This window comes from Nerophis ophidion, linkage group LG16 (assembly GCF_033978795.1).
Source record: "Nerophis ophidion isolate RoL-2023_Sa linkage group LG16, RoL_Noph_v1.0, whole genome shotgun sequence".
NCBI classification, from domain to species: domain Eukaryota; kingdom Metazoa; phylum Chordata; class Actinopteri; order Syngnathiformes; family Syngnathidae; genus Nerophis; species Nerophis ophidion.
The window spans coordinates 45601114-45613176 of NC_084626.1; the positions used below are offsets into that span (position 1 = coordinate 45601114).

The 12063-nt window shown below is 41.5% G+C and overlaps 1 protein-coding gene across 1 annotated transcript in view; it reads right to left on the reverse strand.

Annotated features, from left to right (window-relative positions):
- The window catches only part of LOC133535465 (dynein axonemal intermediate chain 1-like), a 51525-nt gene that overhangs the window by 13582 nt on the left and 25880 nt on the right, over positions 1–12063 (reverse strand). The window contains exons 13-16 of the mRNA XM_061875326.1: positions 10673–10920; positions 6655–6744; positions 4581–4668; positions 4383–4462 (exon numbers count right to left, since the gene is read on the reverse strand). Coding sequence (XP_061731310.1) covers positions 4383–4462; positions 4581–4668; positions 6655–6744; positions 10673–10920 — 506 coding nt within the window. The remainder of the gene's footprint in view (positions 1–4382; positions 4463–4580; positions 4669–6654; positions 6745–10672; positions 10921–12063) is intronic.

Below are 12063 nucleotides of genomic sequence, written 5' to 3' on the forward strand. Positions count from 1 at the left end.
CATTAAAAAATTCCCCCCAAAATATTCTGGCAAATCTAGAAAATCTGTAGAATAGAACTTAAATCTTATTTCGAAGTCTTTTGAATGTATTTTTAAAAAATTTTGTTCTGGAAAATCTAGAAGAAATAACGAGTAGCTTGGTTCAATTTGTTATATATTCTAACAAAGTGCATATTGGATTTTAAACAATTTAAAACATGTCATCAAAATTCTAAAATTAATCCTAATCACGAAAAATTACTAATGATGTTCCATAAATTCTTTTTTAAATTTTTTCAAAAAGATTCAAATTAGGTAGTTTTTCTCTTCTTTTTTTTGGCAGAATTTTGAATTTTGAATTTTAAAGAGTCGGAATTGATGATAAACTATGTTTCAAAATTTACTTTTCTTTTTTTTGTGTGATTTCTCCTCTTTTAAACCATTCAATTAAGTGTTTTTTCATCATTTATTCTCTACAAAAAACCTTCCGTAAAAGGAAAAAAATGTACGATGGAATCACAGACAGAAATACAATTTATTTAAGTGTGTATCGAACTGGTAGCCCTTCACATTAATCAGTACCCAAGAATAGCTCTTGGTTTCAAAAAGGTTGGTGACCCCTGATCTACGGCTTTTCACACACACAAGTGAATGCAAAGCATACTTGATCAACAGCCATACAGGTCACACTGATGGTGGCTGTATAAACAACTTTAACACTGTTACAAATATGCGCCACACTGTGAACCCACACCAAACATTAACGACAAACACAATTCGCACTGTAACACAACAGAACAAATACCCAGAACCCCTTGCAGCACTAACTCTTCTGGGACGCTACAATAAACGCCCTATGCCAACACACCTTGTGTATGTTACCCTCCTCAGTGCCAACATACCTTGTGTATGTTACCCTCCTCAGTGCCAACACACCTTGTGTATGTTACCCTCCTCAGTGCCGACACACCTTGTGTATGTTACCCTCCTCAGTGCCAACACACCTTGTGTATGTTACCCTCCTCAGTGCCAACACACCTTGTGTATGTTACCCTCCTCAGTGCCGACACACCTTGTGTATGTTACCCTCCTCAGTGCCAACACACCTTGTGTATGTTACCCTCCTCAGTGCCAACAAACCTTGTGTATGTTACCCTCCTCAGTGCCAACACACCTTGTGTATGTTACCCTCCTCAGTGCCAACACACCTTGTGTATGTTACCCTCCTCAGTGCCGACACACCTTGTGTATGTTACCCTCCTCAGTGCCAACAAACCTTGTGTATGTTACCCTCCTCAGTGCCGACACACCTTGTGTATGTTACCCTCCTCAGTGCCAACATACTTTGTGTATGTTACCCTCCTCAGTGCCGACACACCTTGTGTATGTTACCCTCCTCAGTGCCAACACACCTTGTGTATGTTACCCTCCTCAGTGCCAACACACCTTGTGTATGTTACCCTCCTCAGTGCCAACACACCTTGTGTATGTTACCCTCCTCAGTGCCGACACACCTTGTGTATGTTACCCTCCTCAGTGCCAACATACTTTGTGTATGTTACCCTCCTCAGTGCCAACACACCTTGTGTATGTTACCCTCCTCAGTGCCAACACACCTTGTGTATGTTACCCTCCTCAGTGCCAACACACCTTGTGTATGTTACCCTCCTCAGTGCCAACACACCTTGTGTATGTTACCCTCCTCAGTGCCAACACACCTTGTGTATGTTACCCTCCTCAGTGCCGACACACCTTGTGTATGTTACCCTCCTCAGTGCCAACACACCTTGTGTATGTTACCCTCCTCAGTGCCAACAAACCTTGTGTATGTTACCCTCCTCAGTGCCGACACACCTTGTGTATGTTACCCTCCTCAGTGCCAACACACCTTGTGTATGTTACCCTCCTCAGTGCCAACAAACCTTGTGTATGTTACCCTCCTCAGTGCCAACACACCTTGTGTATGTTACCCTCCTCAGTGCCGACACACCTTGTGTATGTTACCCTCCTCAGTGCCGACACACCTTGTGTATGTTACCCTCCTCAGTGCCGACACACCTTGTGTATGTTACCCTCCTCAGTGCCAACACACCTTGTGTATGTTACCCTCCTCAGTGCCGACACACCTTGTGTATGTTACCCTCCTCAGTGCCGACACACCTTGTGTATGTTACCCTCCTCAGTGCCAACACACCTTGTGTATGTTACCCTCCTCAGTGCCGACACACCTTGTGTATGTTACCCTCCTCAGTGCCGACACACCTTGTGTATGTTACCCTCCTCAGTGCCAACACACCTTGTGTATGTTACCCTCCTCAGTGCCGACACACCTTGTGTATGTTACCCTCCTCAGTGCCAACACACCTTGTGTATGTTACCCTCCTCAGTGCCGACACACCTTGTGTATGTTACCTCCTCAGTGCCAACACACCTTGTGTATGTTACCCTCCTCAGTGCCAACACACCTTGTGTATGTTACCCTCCTCAGTGCCAACACACCTTGTGTATGTTACCCTCCTCAGTGCCAACACACCTTGTGTATGTTACCCTCCTCAGTGCCAACACACCTTGTGTATGTTACCCTCCTCAGTGCCGACACACCTTGTGTATGTTACCCTCCTCAGTGCCGACACACCTTGTGTATGTTACCCTCCTCAGTGCCGACACACCTTGTGTATGTTACCCTCCTCAGTGCCGACATACCTTGTGTATGTTACCCTCCTCAGTGCCAAAACACCTTGTGTATGTTACCCTCCTCAGTGCCGACACACCTTGTGTATGTTACCCTCCTCAGTGCCGACACACCTTGTGTATGTTACCCTCCTCAGTGCCAACACACCTTGTGTATGTTACCCTCCTCAGTGCCAACACACCTTGTGTATGTTACCCTCCTCAGTGCCAACAAACCTTGTGTATGTTACCCTCCTCAGTGCCAACACACCTTGTGTATGTTACCCTCCTCAGTGCCGACACACATTGTGTATGTTACCCTCCTCAGTGCCGACACACCTTGTGTATGTTACCCTCCTCAGTGCCAACACACCTTGTGTATGTTACCCTCCTCAGTGCCAACACACCTTGTGTATGTTACCCTCCTCAGTGCCGACACACCTTGTGTATGTTACCCTCCTCAGTGCCGACACACCTTGTGTATGTTACCCTCCTCAGTGCCGACACACCTTGTGTATGTTACCCTCCTCAGTGCCGACATACCTTGTGTATGTTACCCTCCTCAGTGCCAAAACACCTTGTGTATGTTACCCTCCTCAGTGCCGACACACCTTGTGTATGTTACCCTCCTCAGTGCCGACACACCTTGTGTATGTTACCCTCCTCAGTGGCAACACACCTTGTGTATGTTACCCTCCTCAGTGCCAACACACCTTGTGTATGTTACCCTCCTCAGTGCCAACACACCTTGTGTATGTTAGCCTCCTCAGTGCCAACACACCTTGTGTATGTTACCCTCCTCAGTGCCAACACACCTTGTGTATGTTACCCTCCTCAGTGCCAACAAACCTTGTGTATGTTACCCTCCTCAGTGCCGACACACCTTGTGTATGTTACCCTCCTCAGTGCCGACACACCTTGTGTATGTTACCCTCCTCAGTGCCGACACACCTTGTGTATGTTACCCTCCTCAGTGCCAACACACCTTGTGTATGTTACCCTCCTCAGTGCCGACACACCTTGTGTATGTTACCCTCCTCAGTGCCGACACACCTTGTGTATGTTACCCTCCTCAGTGCCAACATACCTTGTGTATGTTACCCTCCTCAGTGCCGACACACCTTGTGTATGTTACCCTCCTCAGTGCCGACACACCTTGTGTATGTTACCCTCCTCAGTGCCAACATACTTTGTGTATGTTACCCTCCTCAGTGCCAACACACCTTGTGTATGTTACCCTCCTCAGTGCCAACACACCTTGTGTATGTTACCCTCCTCAGTGCCGACACACCTTGTGTATGTTACCCTCCTCAGTGCCAACACACCTTGTGTATGTTACCCTCCTCAGTGCCGACACACCTTGTGTATGTTACCCTCCTCAGTGCCGACACACCTTGTGTATGTTACCCTCCTCAGTGCCGACACACCTTGTGTATGTTACCCTCCTCAGTGCCGACACACCTTGTGTATGTTACCCTCCTCAGTGCCGACACACCTTGTGTATGTTACCCTCCTCAGTGCCGACACACCTTGTGTATGTTACCCTCCTCAGTGCCGACACACCTTGTGTATGTTACCCTCCTCAGTGCCGACACACCTTGTGTATGTTACCCTCCTCAGTGCCGACACACCTTGTGTATGTTACCCTCCTCAGTGCCGACACACCTTGTGTATGTTACCCTCCTCAGTGCCGACACACCTTGTGTATGTTACCCTCCTCAGTGCCGACACACCTTGTGTATGTTACCCTCCTCAGTGCCGACAAGGAAGAGAGAGTCCATCTGCCTGTGGAAGTCCATGCAAGTACCAGCAGCTGTGTGGACAACAGGTATAAAGTGTTATTAAGTCACAACTTCACTGAGCAAAAAGATGTTTACCTGTGAGAAATGACATGAGATAATTCATAATGTTGATATGAATAATATTCTCACCTGTGGTGACCTCACCAAGACCATCTGGGCCCTCAGAAACTGGACCAGTTAGACTTAGTCTGATGGCGTCTGAGAAGATGAGCTCATTCTGCATTAAATATAATGTGATGCAATTATACATACATATATACATATATACATACATACATATATACATGTATACATATATACATATATACATACATACATATATACATATATACATATATACATACAAACATACACATATAAGCCGATCAACATTTTAATAATGAAAAAGTAAAGTACCAATGATTGTCACACACACACTAGATGTGGTGAATTTGACCCATCTCCTTATTCACCCCCTAGGAGGTGAGGGGAGCAGTGAGCAGCAGTGGTGGTCGCGCCCGGGAAATTTTTTTGGTGATTTAACCCCCGATTCCAACCCTTAATGTTGAGTGCCAAGCAGGGAGGTAATAGCTCCCATTTTTACAGTCCTTGGTATGACTCGGCCGGGGGTTGAACTCACAACCTAGACATCTCAGGGCGGACATAAATACAAACCCCGTTTCCATATGAGTTGGGAAATTGTGTTAGATGTAAATATAAACAGAATACAATGATCTGCAAATCCTTTTCAATCCATATTCAGTTGAATATGCTACAAACTCATAAACACTATTTTTTTTTTTTTGCAAATAATAATTAACTTAGAATTTGATGGCTGCAACACGTGCCAAAGTAGTTGGGAAAGGGCATGTTCACCACTGTGTTACATCACCTTTTCTTTTAACAACACTAAATAAACGTTTGGGAACTGAGGAAACTAATTGTTGAAGCTTTGAAAGTGGAATTCTTTCCTATTCTTGTTTTATGTAGAGCTTCAGTCCTTCAACAGTCTTGTTGTCGTATTTTACGCTTTATAATGCGCCGCACATTTTCCATGGGAGACAGGTCTGGACTGCAGGCGGGCCAGGAAAGTACCCGCACTGTTGTAACACGTGCTGAATGTGGCTTGGCGTTGTCTTGCTGAAATAAGCAGGGGCGTCCATGGAAAAGACGGCGCTTAAATGGCAGCATATGTTGTTCCAAAACCTGTATGTACCTTTCAGCATTAATGGTGCCTTCACAGATGTGTAAGTTACCCATGCCTTGGGCACTAATGCACCCCCATACCATCACACATGCTGGCTTTTCAACTTTGTGTGGATAACAGTCTGGATGGTTCGCTTCCCCTTTGGTCCAGATGACACAATGTGGAATATTTCCAAAAGCAATTTGAAATGTGGACTCGTCAGACCACAGAACACTTTTCCACTTTGCATCAGTCCATCTTAGATGACCTCGGGCCCAGAAATGCCGGCGGCGTTTCTGGATGTTGTTGATAAATGGCTTTTGCTTTGCATAGTAGAGCTTTAAATTGCACTTACGGATGTAGCAACCGACTGTAGTTACTCACAGTGGTTTTCTGAAGTGTTCCTGAGTCCATGTGGTGATATCCTTTACAGATTGATGTCGGTTTTTGAAGATGGTCAAGGTCATTCAATGTTGGTTTCCGGCCATGCTGCTTACGTGGAGTGATTTCTCCAGATTCTCTGAACCTTTTGATGATATTATGGAGCGTAGATGTTGAAATCCCTCAATTTCTTGCAATTGCACTTTGAGAAATGTTGTTCTTAAACTGTTTGACTATTTGCTCACGCAGTTGTGGACAAAGGGGTGTACCTCGCCCCATCCTTTCTTGTGAAAGACCGAGCATTTTTTGGGGAAGCTGATTTTATACCCAATCATGGCACCCACCTGTTCCCAATTAGCCTGCACACCTGTGGGATGTTCCAAATAAGTGTTTGATGAGCATTCCTCAACTTTATCAGTATTTATTGCCACTTTTCCCAACTTCTTTGTCACGTGTTGCTGGTGTGTGTGTCAAAACATTTGTTCACTAAAGATTGTAAATAGTTCCCCAAAGAATGTTGTCCATGTCTATGCAGCAGAAGACATGGACACAGAAGACATGGACACAGAAGACATGGACACTGTGCAGGACTAGATGGAGACCAGAAGAAGGAAAGCTTGGACTGGACTGTGAGAAGTTTGCATCATGACAACACACCTGGATGAGAGTCCAAGACACCACACGACCGTCCGAGGACACCGAGTAGAAACTCTGCTTGTTGTCCAAGTCGTCTTTCTGCCAGCACACCTGATTGCAACTGCAGCTGATTACATTGCACCAGTACTCCACACCATTCTAATCACTAATTACTAGTCTTTTATTTGACTACATTCTAACACAGTGTTACTGTTCTAACTGTGTGGAACATTACAGTGACCAAACTCTTAGATGGATTATTCATTTCAAATAAAACCTCTGCCTTGTTTTCAATGAATACTTAGGTCTACTACGCTACTGTATTCAATGTTGTCATTATGGTGGTACTTAATGAATACTTAGGTCTACTACGCTACTGTATTTTAATGTCATTATTGTGGTACTTAATGAATACTTAGGTCTACTACACTACTGTATTTAATGTTGTCATTATGGTGGTGCTTAATGAATACTTAGGTCTACTACACTACTGTATTTAATGTTGTCATTATGGTGGCACTTACTGAATACTTAGGTCTACTACGCTACTGTATTTTAATGTCATTATTGTGGTACTTAATGAATACTTAGGTCTACTACACTACCCTATTTAATGTTGTCATTATGGTGGTGCTTAAAGAATACTTAGGTTTACTACACTACTGCATTTAATGTTGTCATTATGGTGGTACTTAATGAATACTTAGGACTACTACACTGCCCTATTTAATGTTGTCATTATGGTGGTACTTAATGAATACTTAGGTCTACTACACTACTGTATTTTAATGTCATTATGGTGATGCTTAATGAATACTTAGGTCTACTACACTACTGTATTTAATGTTGTCATTATGGTGGTACTTACTGAATACTTAGGTCTACTACGCTACTGTATTTTAATGTCATTATTATGGTACTTAATGAATACTTAGGTCTACTACACTACCCTATTTAATGTTGTCATTATGGTGGTGCTTAAAGAATACTTAGGTCTACTACACTACTGTATTTAATGTTGTCATTATGGTGGTACTTAATGAATACTTAGGTCTACTACACTACTGTATTTAATGTTGTCATTATGGTGGTACTTACTGAATACTTAGGTCTACTACGCTACTGTATTTTAATGTCATTATTGTGGTACTTAATGAATACTTAGGTCTACTACACTACCCTATTTAATGTTGTCATTATGATGGTGCTTAAAGAATACTTAGGTCTACTACACTACTGTATTTAATGTTGTCATTATGGTGGTACTTAATGAATACTTAGGACTACTACACTGCCCTATTTAATGTTGTCATTATGGTGGTACTTAATGAATACTTAGGTCTACTACACTACTGTATTTCAATGTCATTATGGTGATGCTTAATGAATACTTAGGTCTACTACGCTACTGTATTTAATGTTGTCATTATGGTGGTACTTAATGAATACTTAGGTCTACTACACTACTGTATTTTAACGTCATTAGGGTGGTACTTAATGAATACTTAGGTCTACTACACTACTGTATTTAATGTTTTCATTATGGTGGTACTTAATGACTACTTAGATCTACTACACTACTGTATTTTAATGTCATTATGGTGATGCTTAATGAATACTTAGGTCTACTACACTACTGTATTTTAATGTCATTATTGTGGTACTTAATGAATACTTAGGTCTACTACACTACTGTATTTAATGTTGTCATTATGGTGGTGCTTAATGAATACTTAGGTCTACTACACTACTGTATTTAATGTTGTCATTATGGTGGTACTTACTGAATACTTAGGTCTACTACGCTACTGTATTTTAATGTCATTATTGTGGTACTTAATGAATACTTAGGTCTACTACACTACCCTATTTAATGTTGTCATTATGGTGGTGCTTAAAGAATACTTAGGTCTACTACACTACTGTATTTAATGTTGTCACTATGGTGGTACTTAATGAATACTTAGGACTACTACACTGCCCTATTTAATGTTGTCATTATGGTGGTACTTAATGAATACTTAGGTCTACTACACTACTGTATTTTAATGTCATTATGGTGATGCTTAATGAATACTTAGGTCTACTACGCTACTGTGTTCAATGTTGTCATTATGGTGGTACTTAATGAATACTTAGGTCTACTACACTACTGTATTTAATGTTGTCATTATGGTGGTACTTACTGAATACTTAGGTCTACTACGCTACTGTATTTTAATGTCATTATTGTGGTACTTAATGAATACTTAGGTCTACTACACTGCCCTATTTAATGTTGTCATTATGGTGGTACTTAATGAATACTTAGGTCTACTACACTACTGTATTTTAACGTCATTAGGGTGGTGCTTAATGAATACTTAGGTCTACTACACTACTGTATTTAATGTTTTCATTATGGTGGTACTTAATGAATACTTAGGTCTACTACGCTACTGTATTTAATGTTGTCATTATGGTGGCACTTAATGAATACTTAGGTCTACTACACTACTGTATTTTAACGTCATTAGGGTGGTACTTAATGAATACTTAGGTCTACTACACTACTGTATTTAATGTTTTCATTAGGGTGGTACTTAATGACTACTTAGATCTACTACACTACTGTATTTTAATGTCATTATGGTGGTGCTTACTGAATACTTAGGTCTACTACGCTACTGTATTTTAATGTCATTATTGTGGTACTTAATGAATACTTAGGTCTACTACACTACCCTATTTAATGTTGTCATTATGGTGGTGCTTAAAGAATACTTAGGTCTACTACACTACTGTATTTAATGTTGTCATTATGGTGGTACTTAATGAATACTTAGGACTACTACACTGCCCTATTTAATGTTGTCATTATGGTGGTACTTAATGAATACTTAGGTCTACTACACTACTGTATTTCAATGTCATTATGGTGATGCTTAATGAATACTTAGGTCTACTACGCTACTGTATTTAATGTTGTCATCATGGTGGTACTTAATGAATACTTAGGTCTACTACACTACTGTATTTTAACGTCATTAGGGTGGTACTTAATGAATACTTAGGTCTACTACACTACTGTATTTAATGTTTTCATTATGGTGGTACTTAATGACTACTTAGATCTACTACACTACTGTATTTTAATGGCATTATGGTGGTGCTTGATGAATACTTAGGTCTACTACGCTACTGTATTTAATGTTGTCATTATGGTGGTACTTAATGACTCCTTAGGTCTACTACACTACTGTATTTTAATGTCATTATAGTGGTACTTAATGAATACTTAGGTCTACTACACTACTGTATTTTAACGTCATTAGGGTGGTACTTAATGAATACTTAGGTCTACTACACTACTGTATTTAATGTTTTCATTATGGTGGTACTTAATGACTACTTAGATCTACTACACTACTGTATTTTAATGTCATTATGGTGATGCTTAATGAATACTTAGGTCTACTACGCTACTGTATTTAATGTTGTCATTATGGTGGTACTTAATGAATACTTAGGTCTACTACACTACTGTATTTTAACGTCATTAGGGTGGTACTTAATGAATACTTAGGTCTACTACACTACTGTATTTAATGTTTTCATTATGGTGGTACTTAATGACTACTTAGATCTACTACACTACTGTATTTTAATGTCATTATGGTGGTACTTGATGAATACTTAGGTCTACTACACTACTGTATTTGATGTTGTCATTATAGTGGTACTTAATGACTCCTTAGGTCTACTACACTACTGTATTTTAATGTCATTATAGTGGTACTTAATGACTCCTTAGGTCTACTACACTACTGTGTTTAATGTTGTCATTATAGTGGCACTTAATGAATACTTAGGTCTACTACACTACTGTATTTTAATGTCATTATAGTGGTACTTAATGACTCCTTAGGTCTACTACACTACTGTGTTTAATGTTGTCATTATAGTGGCACTTAATGAATACTTAGGTCTACTACACTACTGTATTTAATGTTGTCATTATGCTGGTTAGAATCAGTGTAGTAAACAGAAGAACCCTGACCTGCCAGACCGGGTCAGTGTGCTTGCCAGTGTTGGAAGTACTCTTGTACTGGGGTTCCAGTCCCTTGTTCTTCAGGTTGTACACGCCCACACAGCCATCATAGAAGCCCACGGCCACCAAGTAGGAATGTTTTTTATGGATGTCCAGGCACAGGACCCCGGACGGTGTGGGGAAGATGTACTCGGGGAAGGTGCAGTTCTTCAGCGTGTAGAAGAGGACCATCCCTCGGCCCTGTTTGCTGAATTCATCTGTCAGGGGGAGCAAATAGGATTGTTTTTATTCAACCATACCAGCTATTTTTTTTTCCAAGTACCGCAAGATATTTCAGAAATACTATTGCAAGAAAAAATATATATTTGAAGAAATGTACCAAAAAATAAGTAAACTTTGTCAACAAGTAGATCTGAAGTTAATCTATGGATATAATCAATCAATTAATGTTTATTTGTATAGCCCTAAATCACCAGTGTCTCAATGGGCTGCACAAACCACAACAACATTCTCGGTAGAGCCCATATAAGGGCAAGGAAAACTCACCCCAGTGGGACGTCGGTGACAATGATGACTATGAGAAACCTTGGAGAGGACCGCATATGTGGGCAACGCCCTAAATCACCAGTGTCTCAATGGGCTGCACAAACCACAACAACATTCTCGGTAGAGCCCATATAAGGGCAAGGAAAACTCACCCCAGTGGGACGTCGGTGACAATGATGACTATGAGAAACCTTGGAGAGGACCGCATATGTGGGCAACGCCCTAAATCACCAGTGTCTCAATGGGCTGCACAAACCACAACGACATCCTCGGTAGAGCCCATATAAGGGCAAGGAAAACTCACCCCAGTGGGACGTCGGTGACAATGATGACTATGAGAAACCTTGGAGAGGACCGCATATGTGGGCAAGGCCCTAAATCACCGGTGTCTCAATGGGCTGTACAAACCACAACGACATCCTCGGTAGAGCCCACATAAGGGCAAGGAAAACTCACACCCAGTGGGACGTCGGTGACAGTGACAATGATGACTATGAGAAACCTTGGAAAGGACCGCATATGTGGGCAACGCCCTAAATCACCAGTGTCTCAATGGGCTGCACAAACCACAACGACATCCTCGGTAGAGCCCATATAAGGGCAAGGAAAACTCACCCCAGTGGGACGTCGGTGACAATGATGACTATGAGAAACCTTGGAGAGGACCACATATGTGGGCAACGCCCTAAATCACCAGTGTCTCAATGGGCTGCACAAACCACAACGACATCCTCCGTAAAGCCCATATAAGGGCAAGAAAAACTCACCCTAGTGGGACGTCGGTGACAATGACAATGATGACTATGAGAAACCTTGGAGAGGACCACATATGTGGGCAACGCCCTAAATCACCA